General features: G+C 42.7%; 1 protein-coding gene across 2 annotated transcripts in view; it reads right to left on the minus strand.

The window, feature by feature from the left end:
• CES4A (carboxylesterase 4A) overlaps positions 1–5,891 on the minus strand; it is a 33,287-nt gene extending 27,396 nt beyond the window's left edge. For both annotated transcript variants that reach the window (XM_027847604.1, XM_027847602.1), the window contains exons 1-3: positions 5,782–5,891; positions 934–1,129; positions 406–547 (exon numbers count right to left, since the gene is read on the minus strand). In XM_027847604.1, the coding sequence (XP_027703405.1) occupies positions 406–547; positions 934–1,129; positions 5,782–5,830 (387 nt within the window). In that variant the 5' untranslated portion in view covers positions 5,831–5,891. The remainder of the gene's footprint in view (positions 1–405; positions 548–933; positions 1,130–5,781) is intronic.
• Positions 5,892–17,517: the final 11,626 nt, after the last annotated feature.

Here is a 17,517-nt window from a genome sequence, read left to right on the forward strand (position 1 = left end):
GCAGCTAAAATCTTATGGGAAGGCCATCTTATTTTCTCCCAGCACCCCTTTCTTGAGAGAAAAGCTAGCTAGGCAGGTAGGCGGTGCAATGGATAGAATATGGGATGTGGAATCAGGAAGACCTGACTACTTCCTAGCTGTCTGACCCTGGGCAAGTCACTTAACCTTTGCATCTGTTTCCCCCTCTGTAAAATCAGGATAAAAATAGCACCTACCTCAAAGGGTTGTTAAGTGACTTGTCCAGGGTCACACAGCTAAGAAGTGTCTGAGATAGGACTTGAATTCAGGTCTTCCTGACTCCAAGTCTAGGATACTTTCTGGGACATCGAGCTACTGTCTGCCTCGAAGGCGATGCCTGAGCTGAGATAGCTGGAAAAGGTTGGGAAGGGGTGAACAGCGACTCACCGGCAGCCGGCCTCCCCTCTGGGCAAGGGCTGGTGTGTATATGTTCAGGTACAGGCAATCCTCCTGGAATTGCAGCCATGGAGAGTGTTTTTGGTTTGTGAAGTACAGGTTTGTGATTTGGCCCCAGGACTGTTGAAGGCACCTGAATAGTAGAAAAATAGTAGTGAACTCGAGTATTTGCTGGCCAAAAAATCCCTGTGTCTACACAGCACACCGCTCTGGAAAAGTCCCATGTAAAGCAAAATTTGATACCCCACCCCCACCCCATCCCCCTCAAATTCAACCTATTCTCAAGGCTCAGCTCCTCCAGTGAAACCTTCTCTGATCACCCCAGCATCCAGTATTATTTCTCTGCCCTGCATAGAGCCAATCCAGAAGCGATATAGATGATTCATTTATTAGCTGATGTCAAGCTTCCCTAATGGATCAGCAGCAACTATGCCTGGAGGTGGGGAATGGGGTCAGGTGACCTCCCCTAGTTTCTTCTCACTCCCCAATACCCCCAAAAGCTAAAGGTGAGAATCTCACGCAGGAGGGTAGGTGGCTGCATCTCTTAGGTCGTCCCAAGGCTCAGGAGGCTCTGGGGGAGCAAATCTCAGGTTGCCCACGGGGGGCTTAGCGAAAGGGACCCCCAGGTAAATATTGACAATTGTCCCCCCCACACGGGTCTGCGTTCCACGGAGGACGCCGTACTTTGTGACTGCCACAGGTCGGCCCGAGTTACCTAGGGAGGAAAGGAGAGGAGCTTAGAGGGAGAGGTAGTGCACTATAGTGAATGGATCACTGCACTTGGAGTTGGGAGATTTGGGTTCAAATCCTGCCTCAGACAGCCACTACCTATTGGGTGATTGGCAAGTTTCTCTCTCTGAGCTTTGGTTTCCCCAGCTGTAAAGTGGGAACAATAGTACGACCTCACAGGTTTCTAAAACATTTTGGACATCTTAAAGTGCTCTAGAAAACTGAATTATCATTACCTTTGTAATTTTGGGCAAGTCATTTGCCCTTACCCTCTGGGTCTCAGTTATCTCCTATGTAAGATAAAACGAGGAATTGAATTAGATGATCTCCAGGTTTACTTTTAGGGCAGTTGAGGGCAGCTCCCTTTTGGATGAGAATTTGCCTGTGCTTTGTGCATTGCTAGGCCTCAGAGAGCTGGTTAGATCAGCTAAGCCCTGCTCAGGTGTTGTGGGTCCTAATGGGTTATTTCCCCACTTGAAATAACAACAAACATTTCCTGAGTGATCACAGTATGGGGCAATTCCTAGACACATTTTGCAGATGTGGAAACTGAGACCCAGGGAAGCTATGCAACATCTTCCCCAATGTCACATAGGGAGTAATAAACAACAGAGGTGGGATCTGAGCCCAGGTCCTCTGACTCCATGGACAGCACCCCTTCCACTGTACCACAATGCCTTCCAGTTCAAACTCCTACGAGTTCACTTTGGTCAGTGGCTTAAAAATAATTAACACATATGTGGGTGTTTTAAAGTCTGCCAAGGACTTCACATTATCTCCTATGACAACCCAGTGTAGAAAGTGAGAACAAAGGCATTATTATCCCCATTTTTCAAAGGAGTCATGATCAGAGAGGAAGAGCAAGCACCAATACTCCCCAACCTGGCACCCCACCACCCCCAGGCTTCTCTGCAATACCACTGCCCCGCCCAGTGGCTGGAGCAATGGCGGCTGTGAGTGTTCTGATCCCTCTGCCGCCCACTGGCCTTCGAATGGCTTCCGAACTCTCACCATCTGTTACTCTCCCTCTCCTGGAGTTACTTCATTGCTGGCTGCCTGGGAGTGAACCCTCAGCCCCCATCCTCTTTAGACCTCCATCTCCCATGACTCTGCCTGCCCCTTCTAGTGGACCCTCTGTAATTCCTCTTCTAAGATGAAAATACTTCCCTTCATGATAGACCCCTTCTTCCCATCATCCTTCCATCTAGGTGCACTCACAGAGACCTGGCTTTCCCTAGATGACTCTCTCTACCCATGGCCATCGTCTGTGGCACTGGCTATCCACCCTTTCATGGTGCCCCTCTCCTCTGCCCCTTCACACTAGCTCAGGGGCGGGGGAAATCAGAATACTCCTTGCTCTCTATTTCGGCTTCCAGACTCTTCCTTGTTATGGAGCGACCTCCCTGCCACCATCTGCCTCCTCTTCTCCTATGCACATGCTGCTGATGGAGTGGGAGGAAGCCACACAAGTGAGCTGACGGGCTACACTGCCGATTTCTGTGATCTGATTTCAACAGGGTGCTTTCTGCAGCAAGGCAATTCTCTCACTCCTCCACAATTGATTCCCTATCGCACTGCCCACAGAAGCTGTTCCAAACTTCAGGCCTCTCACACATCTTCTACCCTCTCCACTGAGGACTTTGTCTCTTCCTTTGCAGAAAAATGAAGACCATTCCCTCTTCTTTTTCTTCCTCTCAAATTCCCTGACATCATCCTCTACTGTCTCCTTTCCTTCAGTCTTTGACAAAGAGCTGGCCATTCTCCAGGGATGTGCCAGTAAATGTTTAACGGCTAGCTCTAGGGAGGAAGATGCACCCACAGCACACTGTTAAGTTTCATCTGCCTTCTTAACATTTTATCCATCTCTTTTTTTTTTTTTTTTTGGTGAGGCAATGGGGGCTAAGTAACTTGCCCAAAGTCACACAGCTAGTAAGTGTCAAGTGTCTGAGGTCATATTTGAACTCAGGTCCTCCTGACTCCAAGGCCAGAGCTTTATCCACTGCGCCACCTAGTTGCCTCTATCTATCTCTTTCTTAAGTCTAGACAATCAACAAAAGAATAATTCAAGCCCCGATTTTCAGCATTTACCAGTTTCTGAGGTATTAGGTGCTCAACACTGAACATTTAACAACCAGCTCTCATATACCTCCTCCCTTTTGCTTGCTAAGTCCATATCTTCTATGTGTGACCTTGATCCCATCCCCTTCCACCTTCTCTCCACCCCCTCAATCATTTTTCCCAGGCTTCAGTCTCTATTAATGGTTCCTTCCCTACTGCCTTCAGATATACTCATCTCCCCCATCCTTAAAAAAAACCTTCACTGAATCTGACCATCCCCTCCATCCCCTATCTCCCTTCCCTTTCTCAGTGAGACTTAAAAAAAAGATGTCTAACTTATTACATCCACTTCCTTTCCTTTCAACCAACTCCTTAACCCTTTGCAGCCTGGCTTCCAACCTCATCACTCAATTGACATTGCCCCCTCCCAAGTTATCAATAATCTCAATCAAGTTTAATGTACTTTGTTGTTTCAGTTTTCATCCTTCTTGATCTCTTTGCTGCATCTGACACTGTTGACCATGCCTCTCCTTCTGAATGTTTTCTCTTTTCTGTGTTTTTATGAAACTACTCACTGGTCTAGTAGATAGAGAGCTGAACTTGGAAACAGGGAGACCTGAGTTCAAATCTGGCCTTAGACGCTTACTAGCTATGTGACCCTGGGCAAGTCATTGAACCTTTCTCAGCCTCAGTTTCCTGATCTGTAGAATGAGAATAATAATCACATTTGCCTCCCAAGGCTGTTGTGATGATAAAAATTAAGCAGTATTTGTAAAGCACTCTGCAAACCTTCAAGCACTATTATTACATTACTCTCCTGGCTCTTTTCTTACTTGTCTGACCATTCTTGGCTTGTCATCCATATCATACCTCCTAACTGTGAGGGTTCTCAAAGTTCTGTCCTAGGCCCCCTGGACTCTTTTATCTACAGTGGAATCAAACTCAAGTAGAAACTGATCCTTGTGTCAGGACATAGAAAACCACAGATGAATATTATCTATGTTGTAATGTATTTTTATTTCTTTTGTTTAACACTTCCCAAATCCCATCTTAATCATTTTTGATACTCTGAAGTCTTGCTGGCCACACACCCCAGGGGTCTGAGAATCTGACAACTCTGTATACTCTGTCTTGATGACCTCATCTGCTCCCATGGGTATAATTATCATCTCTAAGCAGATGACTCACAGATCTGTATAGCCCAGCACCAGTCTGTCCCTGAGCTTCAGTCCTGAATCACGAACGACAAATTGCTCATTTCAAATTAAATGTTCTGGTAACAACTCAGATGCAACATGTCCCAAACAGAGCTCATTTTTTTTCCTGTCCATCCCCACTCCCATGCAATTTCCCTCCCCCCAAATTCCCAATTTCCCATTCTTCTGAGTTCCCAGGCTCATAGCCTGGATGGAGTCCTTGACTATTGACTCTTCCCCATCCCACATATTTAATCAGTTGTCAAATCTTGCTGGTTCTACTACTACAATGTCTCTCACAACTGACCCCTTCTTCTCTATTCACACAGGTGCTGCCTTAGTTGATGTGATGATTGGTTTTCCAAACTTCTCTTGGAGTTCATTTTCACCTGATTTTACATGGGTTGGGGGGACCACATCCCCACGATGAAGAGGAAAGTTCTGGACTTAGATATGTACATATGAGTTCTAATTTCTGCTCTACCACTTACTAGCAAAGCATGACTTCAGGTAAGTCAGCGTCTCCCTCTCTGCCTCAGTTTCTTTATCTATAAAATGAAGAGGTTAGATTAGATGATTCCAAACTCTAAAATCTTATGATTCTATGATCTGTGTTCAAATCCTGGCTCTCTATTGGCTATGTGACCCTGAGTAAGTAATTCCACCTCTCAGTCTCAGTTTTCATTTGTAATATGGCAATAATTATGTTTATACTACCTAGATCATAGGGTTGTCATAAGGAAAATGATTTAGAAATCTTAAACTTTTAGATTTAATTTTAATTTAATTTTAAATTGAAAGCATTATAGAAATGGGAGAACTTTTAGGAAGTAGAGAGAATGGCCCAAACTCCAGGGCTGGGAGCTATCATTAGGAGCACGTTCCCCTACTGGAAGCCAAGACAAGCTATGCTTCTATATGTAAATTCCCCTTCTAGCTAAACAATTCAAAACATTCTGTGTTTTACAGCAGTGTCAAGTGTCAAACTCCAATAGAAACAGAGGCCACGAAATTGTACGTAAGGATCCTTGTGGGCTGCACATTGATTTAGTTATAAAATCTAATGTTATCTATGTTTTATTGTTTTTAATTTATTTTAATTAATTTAATTGTTTTTAACTAATTTTAATTTAATTGATTTAGTTATAAAATCTGATGTTATTAATTTATTTAAATTTAATTAATTAATTAAATTTAATTTTCAATTATATTTTAACCTGGTTGGGCCTGCACTTGGGAGTGTCCCGGGCCTCGTGAGGTCCATGGGCTATGTGTTTGACACCTCAGTCCTGTAATCTATGATTCATATTTTATAGATTTCATTCTCTTTTCTTGGTTTTGTCCTCTCCCCTAGCTGATTGAGGGAGGTATGGAGGAATCTTACCCAAAACTGGGAAGCAGATGGCCAGGCTTATCCACACCAACAGCAACATTCTCCTAGTGGTTGAAACAGGATTTGACCAAGAGTTTCCAGGTGATGTTGGTAGAACACCAGTGAAGGGGATGATAGAGTCGGTCCAGGTGAACTCTGGCTAGGAGCCGGCTTTTATCTGCCTTCTATTATTACTAGAGCTGGGAAGAACTTCTGGGTAAACTGGAAAACTCCACCTACAAGAATTTGCATCTCCTCCTCCTGTGGTGATGGGAAGATGTCAACACAGAGATGTGATAACCATAGAGCTTTGAAAAGAGGTCACAGAAGAAGCCGAAAAGTCCCTTTATCGTAACTGAGAAAACCCCGCTTAATGGAGTAATTTTTTTTTTGTTTGATAGTCTTCTCTCCTTGTTCCATTCCCCACAGATTCCGATAATAACAATTGAGATAAGATGGGGCTTGAAGGTCTACAAAGGGCTTTTACATACATTATTTCACTTGATCCTCACAGAAACTCTGTGGAATGGTTACCAAGGGCCTTATTCTACCTACTTAACAGACTAGGAAATTGAGACTCAGACAGCTCAAGTGATCTGTCCATGGTCACACCACCAATGTCAGAGGAGGGATTTGAACCTAGGTTTCTCTGGACTCTAGATTTGCTTGTTTTTCTCTTTCACTATGTTGCCTCCAACCAGATTCTTGAGGCTGGAAGAGACCTTGCAAGGCCATCTAGGCTCTTTAAACTTGTTTTCCTCATGACGTCTCTTTCCTTCTCTGCTTGCTTTTGGTGAGATACATCTCCGGGTCTTTTACACAAATGGGCATCATGGTCTCTGTTAAATCCAAAAGCCTCATTATCAGGACCAGGACCAGCCGAAATTGAAAGGACTAAGGACCTTCTAAAAGCGTGCCTTCTAGTGTCCAGGCCAATCAACCAGGCCGGGGCTAAGCTGGGCTAAAAATAGAAACCAAGGGAAACATTTAAATATAAAAAAACAAACAGGTAGGTAGGTGCAGGTAGGTGACACAGTGGATAGAGCACTGGCCCCAGGTCAGGAGGACCTGAATTCAAATCTGATCTCAGCCACTTCCTAGCTGCGTGACCCTGAGCAAGTCATTTAACCTCATTGCCTCCCCCAAACCCAACAACAAAAGAAAACAAGTATATGAGGGAAGCACTAGGTCCAGGGAGAAAAAAGAATAGGTTTTTGCAGGTCAGGGCTAGGCCAGTTACATTCAGGGATCTCCCTGGTCCACTGTCAGGTTAGAGGAAGATTCCTAGTCTCTTCCAGCCTGCCCTCCAAGTCCACCTGCTCCAAGCTGAGCTCTCAGATTCCTAAACTCATACAGTTGTAGAGAAGGAGCTGGCGGAGGCTGTTTGTGAAAGGTATAGTTACAGTAGAGAGAGCCCTGGGCTTAGGGTTGGAGGAGCCATACATGTTGGAATTACACACATCTGTAACCCTGGCTACCAGGGAAGTCTGAGGTTGGTGGATTGCTGGAGTTCGGGAGTTCTGGGATGCAGCAGGGCTAAAGCTGGGCAAATGGGATCTGTCACTGAGAGTACAAGGTTGTCAGGTTTCCTAAGGCAGGTCACTAGGCCAGGAAAACAGCAGGCAAAACTGAGCAGTTTTGGAATCAAGCCCATGAAAGGCTCCTACGTGTTTAGCCTGGGCAAGACATTAGGGAGACTCAATCCTCTCTGTCTGTCTTTCTGTCTCTGTCTGTCTCTGTCTCTCTGTCTTTGTCTCTCTCTCTCTGTCTTTCTGTCTTTCCTCTCCCCTCCCCTCCCCTTCCCTCCCCTTCTCTCCCCTTCCCTTCCCTTCTTCCCTTCCCTTCCTCCCTTCCCTTCCCTTCTTCCCTCCCCTCCCCTTCCCTTCCCTTCTTCCCTTCCCTTCTTCCCTCCCTTCCCCTCCCCTCCCCTTCCCTCCCCTTCTTCCCTTCCCTTCTTCCCTCCCCTTCCCTTCTTCCCTCCTCTCCCCTCCCCTCCCCTCCCCTACTCTCCCCATTTCTCCCCTTCCCTTCCCTTCTTCCCTTCCCTTCCCTTCTCTTTTCTCCTCTTCTCTTCTCTGTCTCTATCTCTCCCTCCCTTTCTTCCTCCCTTTCCCCCCTCCATCTCTCTTTTCTCCTCTTTCTCCCTCACTTCTTTCCCTCCTCTCTCTCTGTGTCTCTTTCTCTCCCTGATTCCCTCCCTCCCTCTACTCTTCTCTGTCTCTCCCTTCCTCTTTCTCCCTCCCTTATTCCCCCCTCTCCATTTCTCTCTTTTTCTCCCTTTCTCCCTCCCTCTCTCCTCCCCTCTCTCTCTCCCTCCCTCCCTCCATATATATACATACACACATATACATATATGTATATATATATATACTGATTATAGTTAGGAAGCTTGGGTTTGAGTCCCACTTCAGCTCTGTAACTTAACCTTCTCAGGCCTCATTTTCCTCATCTGTAAAATGAAGGGGTTGTACTAGATGATATCTAAGGTCCCTTGATGTGCTAAGTCCCAGGAGTCTACAGCCCCAAAGGAATCTGTTTAGAAAAGAACGTGACTTTCTTTCACTTGAGTACTCCTCTAAAGCCCCATCATTGTCACAGAGATGATATTGGGTTCTTGAAAATGATATCCATGGATCATGAATTCTGGGAGGTCCTGCCCAGCTGTGGAGGCATCGAGTATGGGTAGTAACAGACTATATGTCTGTTGAGAGACAGATATATGTTTAGGATTCAACCTAGCTAAATAGAGAGCCCTGTCACCAGGTGTACCACAGTATGGTCTAATTTGAGACCACAGAAACTCTGGCAGACCATCTACTAACTTGGAGAGGGTTGTGGTCTGCATGAGTATTAAGAATACCTCCACCAACAACATATGGTGTAATAAGAATCCTGGACTTGGGTTTGAGTGCCTGGCCCTAAGAGTCAGGTAGACCCTGGTTCTAGTCTCTGCTCAGCTAGTAACTAGCTATATGGCCATGGGCAAGTCATTTTCACTTTTTGAGCCTCAGTTTCTTCCTCTGTCAAATGAGAGGGGTGGGGACCAGAGATTCTACTCTAAGATTCTGCAATTTTGTATTTTTAAAGGTAACATCTTATCCTATAACATTAAGTTCATACCACAAGGTCTGACATTCTAAGCCCTCTAAAACCTGGCCAAACCCTATCTCCTTAACCTTAGTTCAAGATATTGACCAAGAGTGACTCTCTGCCCTGCTCCATTGTCTTCTCATCTGTCTACATCCTATCATGCTATGTTGGAGAAAACATCTCCCACAGGTTTGAATCTGTAGTCTAGAAGCTTCCTTCTCATCTATGCAAATCAGCTAACCTGTGCACAGAGCTGGAACTCAATAACTAGGTACTGAATGCAAAAGTGAGTTATTCCCAAATCTGATTGGGAAACCAGAAGCCCTGGTCTCCTGACTCCCATCTCACACATGGCTCAGTTCCTAGATACTAGAGAGAGGTAGAGGGAGAAGATGTCTGGTGACTATGATTTCTTGGCTATAACATTCAATGGTATCATTATTTGAAATCTGTTGACACCCACAATTTTAGTGAGGGCACCAAGCTTCTAGGACAGAACTAAGAACTGAAGGCTGATTTTCTTAAGGATAGTCCTAAATCTGTCAAGGGCAGCTAGGTGGTGCAATGGATAGTGCACTGGGTCTTGAGTCAGGAAGACTAATCTTCCTTAGTTCAAATCTGGCCTTAGTTGCTATGTGACCCTGGGCAAGTCACTTAACTTGTTTCCTCATCTGTAAAATGTTTGCCTCAGTTTCCTCATCAGTAAAATGAGCCGGAGAAGGAAATGGCAAACCACTCCAGTGTCTTGGCAAAGAAAATCCCAGATGGGGCCATAAAGAGTCAAATTGAACTGAAACCAATCAAGTAGAGATAGTCTGGCCCACCAAGGAAACACTTCATAAAGGGTCCTTTAGTTCTTTGTTGGCAAACAAATAACTCCTGTCCTTTAGGGACTGCTTGGTCATTCTTTCCTTCTGTGCTGTTAGGCTAAGGGAGGCTGCTGGCAGATGCTGGTACCATGAATTTGAATCTGACCTTCTCTCTAATATCTATCTCATTCTCCATGAGACGCTGAAGCATGTCAAGAATGAATTCCCAGAAACATGAATAACTGCCCTTTTAGCTGAAGTGCAGATTGCTGGGTGGATATTCAAGTTGGCTCAAGTAATTGACCACTGGCAATTGGGGGTTTCGTTCAAATGGGGATTCTGTGAAAATATGTGCTTTGGAATGCTTAAGAGGGCTGATAAATGGGACACCAAAACACCTGTGTCTTCTCTGTCATGTCTTTAGGCCTCTTAGGAATCAAAGTCAAAGTCACTGGTACCTATTTTGATGTATTAAGCCTCAAATTCCTGGGAGTGTATGATAGTGGTTATAAGTTATTGCTCCATTTTATGTCTTTGTCAGTGTGCACTTGTGGATCTTTTGTGTTTTTAGTATATCTTTTGTGTAAAGGAAGTAAATAACTCTACACCTAATTAACATAGTACATTGAGTATCTTCTTACCCTCTTTTGGTGAGATCTCACATATAACCCAAACCTAAGCTTTATGTGATTTTTCCTTGGAGTCCCAGGGTAGGATATAAAGAGCCAGTGAGCATAGGCTAAGCCAATATAGTAAAAATGACAATACTACCTAGACTAACTTATTCAGCACCATACCAATGAAACTACCAAAAGATTACTTTATAGAACTAAAAAAAATTAATAACAAAATTTATTTGACAAAAGGTCAAAAATTATTAATGGAATTAAAAAAAAGAAAGAAAAGTGGGAAGGAAAAGGACCTAGCAGCCCCAGATCTCAAACTATACTACAAAGCAGTAATTATCAAAACAATTTGGGACTGAGTAGGAAATAGAGATAATGATCAATGAACAGATTAAGTACACAATACAGAAGCAAAGGATTACAGTAGTCTAGTGTTTCATAAACCCAAAGATTGGAGCAATTGATGCAAGAACTCACTATTTAACAAAAACTGATGGGAAAACTGGAAAGTAGTCCAGCAGAAACTAGGTATGGAACAACATCTCACACCATATACCAAGACAAGTTTGAAATGGGTATGAGATTTAGATACAAAGGCTGATAATCATAAACAAATTAGAGGATCCAGGAAAAAATATTAGATCTACAGATAGGGGAAGAGTTTATGACCAAACAAGATATAGAAAGGATCACGAGTTGATAAAATGGACAATTTTGGTTACATAAAATTACAAAGTGTTTGCAGAAATTAAATCAGTGCAGCTAAAATGAAAAGAAACACAGGAAACTTCACAGCAAGTTTTTCTTTTCTTTTCTTTTTTTATAAAGTCTCATTTCTAAGCTGTATAGGGAACTGATCCAAATGAATAAGAATAAGAACCATCCCCAATTAATAAATGATCAAAGGATATGAACAGGTGGTTTTCAGAAGAAGCTATTGATAGCCATTTGAAAAATGCTCCAAATCACTAATAATTAGAGAAATATAAAATAAAACAACTCTGAAGTTCTACCTTACCTACCATCAGATTGACAAAGTTGACCAAAAAGAGAAATGACAAACAGTAGAGTTGTGGGAAAATAGGTACATAAATGCACTGTTGGTGGAGCTGCGAACTGGTTCAGCTATTCTGTAAAGCAATTTGGAACAATGTCCAAAAAGATATGAATCTGTATATATCCTTTGACCCAGTGATATTGCTACTAGGTCTCTACTCCAAAGGGATTAAAGAAGGAGGATATATATAAAATATGTACACAAATATTTATAACAGCTCTTTTTATGCTGGCAAAGATTTGGAAACAGAGAGGGTGCCCATCATTTTGGGGAACGGCAGAACAAGTTATGATATATAAAAGTGAAGGAATACTATTGGGCTGTAAGAAATGATGGAGGGGATAGTCTCAGAGAAACCTTGGAAGACTCGTACAAACTGATGCAGAGTGAAATGAGCAGGATCAGAAGAACAATTTGTAAAATAACAACAATATTGCAAAGACAAACAACTTCGAAAGACTTTGGAACTCACATCAACACAATGACCAATCACAATTCCAGTGGACGATGAAACATGCTACCCACCTAGGTGATGAACTCAGAGTGCAAACTGAGACACACATACAAACATACACACATATATAGATAGGTAGATAGACATGGCCAGTGCAGGCATTTGTTTTGCTTGGCTATGCATATTTGTAACATGTGTTTTGTTTTCCTCACTTTCTCAATGGGGGCAGATGGGAAGAAGATAATTCAGACCTGAAAACAAAACAAATTTGAATTTTAAAAAGAGAGCCACTGAGTGTGAGGAAGACTCTGATCTCTTTAGAGGCTAAACTCCCACGGGACTGAACTTGGTTCATATATGTTGGTCCAGAGTTAGGACCCCTTTTAGAGTGAAGCAGTGAGAGTCCAGCTGCTCCAGTCCAGCAGCAGAACCTATCTTATCAATTTAGGCTGAATGGCTATCTCCCTGTAAGAGGTCATTTTGAAGAGCATATGAGACAATCGATAGTAAAGCATTTGGTAAATGCCAGTCCTGGAGTCAGGAAGACTCATCTTCCTGGGTTCAAATCCAGCCTCAGACACTAGCTGTGTGACCCTGGGCAAGTCATTTAACTTTGTTTGCTTCAGTTTCCTCATCTGTAAAATGAGCTAGAGAAGGAAATAACAAATCCCTCCAGTAGCTTTGCCAAGGAACCTCCAAATGGGGTCACAAAGAATCAGATGTGACTGAGCAACAATTGCCATATTTACCTTGGGAAGTCATTTCATCTCATTCAGCTCAGTTTTTTCATTGGTAAAATGAGGATGTCGGACTCTATGGACTGATGATCTCTAAAGAGACCTAAGATCTCTCCAAACAACTGCTTGTCTTGTCTCCCTCTGAGGATTATTGTGAGGGTCAGAAGTCTGGAAAGCATTTCATGACAAACACTGTGGAAACGTGAGGCGTTGTAGCTAGCATTTATACAGTGTGAGGTTCGAGAAGAACTTTATATATAGTAACTCACGTGATCTTCACAACAACCTTGGGAGGTAACTTCTATTATTCTCCCCATTTAACAGATGAGGAAACTGAGGCTGAGAGAGTTTAATTGACTTGAGATTATGAAGGATTCGAACTCACATCTCCCTGATTCTAAGTCTCCATTTTATTACACAATACTTCTGGGAATAAATAGGCCATACGTGTTATTTATACCTCTAGGTATTATGACTGTCCTTACAAGCTGCTTGCCTTAAGTACTCCAGGGGGAGTGGATTTTTTTTTTTATTGCATTGTAGCACTACTAGGGTTCAATGCTAATACAAGAGATATCACCCTATGCTTTCTTTCCTCCGACTTTGCTTTTTAGTAGCTAAATCCAAGGGAAACAAGAAGGGAAACTATGTTAATTCAGTTTGTAAGGCTATCCTACCCTCTTTCCTCCTCTCTACTTCCCCATTCAGGAAAATACCTTGGAGCTCCACCCCAAAGTCACTAATCTATGCATAGCCTTTGACCCAGTAATAGTACTATAATCACAGACCTAAAGAGATTAAAGTCAGAGGGAAAGGACATATGTGCACAAAAAATATTTATAGCAGTTTTTTTTTTTGTGGTGGCAAAGAACTAGAAACTAAGGAGATGCTCATTAATTGGGGAATGGCTGAACAAATTATGGTATCTGAATGTTTGTTGTTCAGTGAACCCATTTGGGGTCCCATCTTGGCAAAGATAACTGTAGTGGTTTGCCATTTCCTTCTCCAATGGGTTAAGGGAAACAGAGTTAAAATGACTTGCCTAGGGTCACACAACTAGTGAGTGTCTGATGCTGAATTTGAATTCAGGTCTTCCTAACTCCAGGCCTAGTACTTTATCCACTGAGCCACCTAGCTGCCTCTGTGTATGAATGTAGTGGAATATTATTGTACCAAAAGAAATGATGAAAAGGATGGATTTGGAGAAAGCGAGGTAGACTTATATGAACTGATGCAGAATGAAGTGAGAAGAACCAGAACAACTTATACAATGACTATAATAATGTTAAGGAAAACAATGGTTTTTTGTTGTTGTTGTTGTTTGTTTTTTTTTCGATGAGGCAATTGGGGTTAAGTGACTTGCCCAGGGTCACACAGCTAGTAAGTGTCAAGTGTCTGGTCTGAGGCCAGATTTGAACTCAGGTCCTCCTGACTCCAGAGCCAGTCCTCTATCCATTGTGTCACCTAGCTGCACCTAAGGAAAACAATGTTGAAAAAACTCTGATCAATACACATGATCGATGTACTCTGATCATGACTAAAGAAGACAGACCATAAATCATACTTGCCAACTGTAGGCAGAGAGGTGATGTACTGGAGGTGTAGAAGGAGACATAGCATTTGCAGATATAGCCCATCCATGGATTTGTTTTCCTTGATTATTCAATTCTATTGTATTTTCAGGTCTCTCCCTCCCACTTCCTCCTCCTCTTCCCATTGAAAAAACAAGAAAAACAAAACCTGTTATTATTTGTTAAAAGGGAGGGTTTTTATTTGGGGAAGGGGTAGCCTTGTAAAAGAAGCATATGATAGTGATTTTAAAAAAAAGAGCATCGAAAAGACGAGAGGTGGAGCCAAGATGGTGGAGTGAAAGCAGTGACTTGCTTCAGCTCTCCCCCAAACCCCTCCAAATACCTGTAAAAAAAATGGCTCTAAACAAATTCTAAAGCAGCAGAACCCACAAAAAGACAGAGTGAAACAAATTTCCAGCCAAAGACAGCCTGGATGGTTGATTGGAAAGGTGTATCGCACTGGGCTGGGAGAGGAGCGCAGTTTGGTGTGGGCGCACAGGCTGCAGCGACCCTGGAGCAGGCCTCAGAGGACTGAATCGCGGGCAGTTGTGGCGGTTTCCAGACTTCTCAACCCACGAACGCCAAAGACAACTTAGAAGGTCAGTGGGAAAAGTCTGTGACTGTGGTGAGAGAGAAGCTAGGTCTCAGTGGCAAGTTCCGAGCGCGGCCTTTGGGGCAGCAGCTGGCTTCTTAGCTTCCGGCCCACAGACTGAGGGGGAATCGAGTGGCTGATCAGAGGGGGAGTGCAGGGATCTCCTTGCCAGTGCTGAGGCAGGAATCTCTTTGCTTTGCCTGTGCTTGGATCTGGGTCACAGTTCTGGGGGGCGGTCTTGGGGTGAGGAGGAAAGCTGGTGTGGTGGAGCTTGTTGTGGCGGTGGAGAGGAAACACCTCGCCCCTTATCATAGCACCTTGGAAAACTGAAAATTTACAGGTCCCTAGAAGTACCTCTGAAAACAGCTGTACAAACCCCCGAAGCTTGGGACAGTACACTCTTCACATTGGAAGCAGACTTTTACCTTAACAAAGAGTTTAAAACTCAAGTAATTGGCCAGGATCATGAGTAAGCAGCGCAAAAAGAGTCAGACTATATTATCTTAATTTGGTGACAAAGAAGATCAAAACATACAACCAGAAGAAGACAACAAAGCCAAAGCTCCTAAATCCAAAGCCTCTAAGAAAAATATGAATCAGTCCCAGGCCTTGGAAGAGCTCAAAAGGGATTTTGAGAAGCAAGTAAGAGAAGTAGAGGAAAAACTGAGAGTGATGCAAGAAAATCATGAGAAACAAGTCAACAGCTTGCTAAAGGAGACCCAAAAAAATACTGAAGAAAATAACACCTTAAAAAATAGCCTAACCCAAATGGCAAAAGAGGTCCAAAAAGCCAATGAGGAGAAGAATGCCCTAAAAAGCAAAATTGGCCAAATGGAAAAGGAAGTCCAAAAGATTACTGAAGAAAATACTTCCTTAAAAATTAGAATAGAGCAATTGGAAGCTAGTGACTTTATGAGAAATCAAGACACTGTTAAACAAATCCAAAAGAATGAAAAATTAGAAAACAATGTGAAATATCTCATTGGAAAAACAACTGACCTGGAAAATAGATTCAGGAGAGAGAATTTAAAAGTTATTGGACTATCTGAAAGCCATGATCAAAAAAAAGAGTCTAGACACCATCTTTCAAGAAATGATCAAGGAAACCTGCCCTGATATTTTAGAACCAGAGGACAAAATAGAAATGGAAAGAATCCACTGATCTCGTCCTGAAAGAGATCCCCAAAGGAAAACTCCTAGGAATATTGTAGCCAAATTCCAGAGTTCCCAGGTCAAGGAGAAAATATTACAAGCAGCCAGAAAGAAACAATTCAAGTATTGTGGAAACACAATCAGGATAACACAAAATTTAGCAGCTTCTACATTAAGGGACTGCAGGGCATGGAATATAATATTCCGGAGGGCGAAGGAGATAGGATTACAACCAAGAATCACCTACCCAGCAAAACTGAGTATAATCCTTCAGGGAAAAAAATGGTCATTCAGTGAAATAGAGGACTTTCATGTATTCTTGATGAAAAGACTAGAGCTGAATAGAAAATCTGACTTTCCAATACAAGACTCAAGTGGAACATGAAGAGGTAAACATGAAAGAGAAATCATAAGAGGCTTACTAAGGTTGAACTGTTTACATTCCTGCATGGAAAGATGATATTTGTAACTCATGAGACCTTTGTCAGTATTAGGATAGTTGGAGGGAAAAAATTATATGTATGTATGTATTTAGATAGGTAGATAGATAGATAGAGGGCACAGGGTGAGTTGAAGATGAAGGGGTAATATCTGGAGAATAAAATTAAGGGGTGAGAGAGGATTATACTAGGAGAAGGAAAAAAGGAGAGGTAGAATGGGGTAAATTATCTCACAAAAAACAGAAAAGGCTCTTACGGTGGAGGGGAAATGGGGGAAGGTGAGAGAGAATGAGTGAATCTTATTCTCATAGGATTTGACTTAAGGAGGGAATAACATACACACTCAGTTGGGTATGGAAATCTGTCTTACTCTAAAATAGTGGGGGAAGGGGACAAGAGAGTAGGGGGATGATAGAGAGGAGGGCCGATTGGGACGGGGGTAATCAGAAGCAAATACTTCTGAGGAGGGACAGGGTCAAAAGAAAGAATAGAATAAATGGCGGGGCAGGATAGGATTAAGGGAAATAGAGTTAGTTTTTCACAGCATGTCTACTGTGCAAGTGTTTTGCATAACTGCACATGTACAACCTATATTGAGTTGCTTGCCTTTTCAATGAGGGTGGGCGGGGAGGGAGGAAGGGAGAAAATTTGGAACCCAAAGTTTTAAAAACACATGTTTAAAAAAAAAGTTTTCACATGCAACTGGGAAATAAGAAATACAGGAAATGGGATATAGAAATGTATCCTGCTGTACAGGAAAACAGAAGGGGAAGGGGATAAGAGAAAGGGGGGAGAGATAGAAGGGAAGGCAGACTAGGGGAAGGAGTATTCAGAAGGTGTGCCATCTTTGGGTGGGGGGAGGGTGAGATGGGGTGAAAATTTGGAACTCAAAATCTTGTGGAAGTAAATGTTAAAAACTAAAAATAAATAAATTTATTAATGAAGAAAAAAAGCATCAATGAAACATTCAAAAATACACAGAAATGAGCAAAAAAAATTTAGAAGGGGACAAAGAATAGCAGGACAGTGTTGGTACTATATGTAAATTTACTATATTCTCTAAAAATCAAGCTGCATGTGAAAGTAATTCACGGTTTCATGGACAAACCCCTTTCTCTGACTCCCTGAGGTTTGTGCTGGCTGCTGCCCGCCCTGCCGCCCCAATCCTTCTCTTCAAGACGCAGCCCAAGTGCAGCCTCTTACATAAAGCTTTCCTTGAT

This window comes from Vombatus ursinus, unplaced genomic scaffold (assembly GCF_900497805.2).
Source record: "Vombatus ursinus unplaced genomic scaffold, bare-nosed wombat genome assembly UNPS02005286.1, whole genome shotgun sequence".
Taxonomy (NCBI): Eukaryota; Metazoa; Chordata; class Mammalia; order Diprotodontia; family Vombatidae; genus Vombatus; species Vombatus ursinus.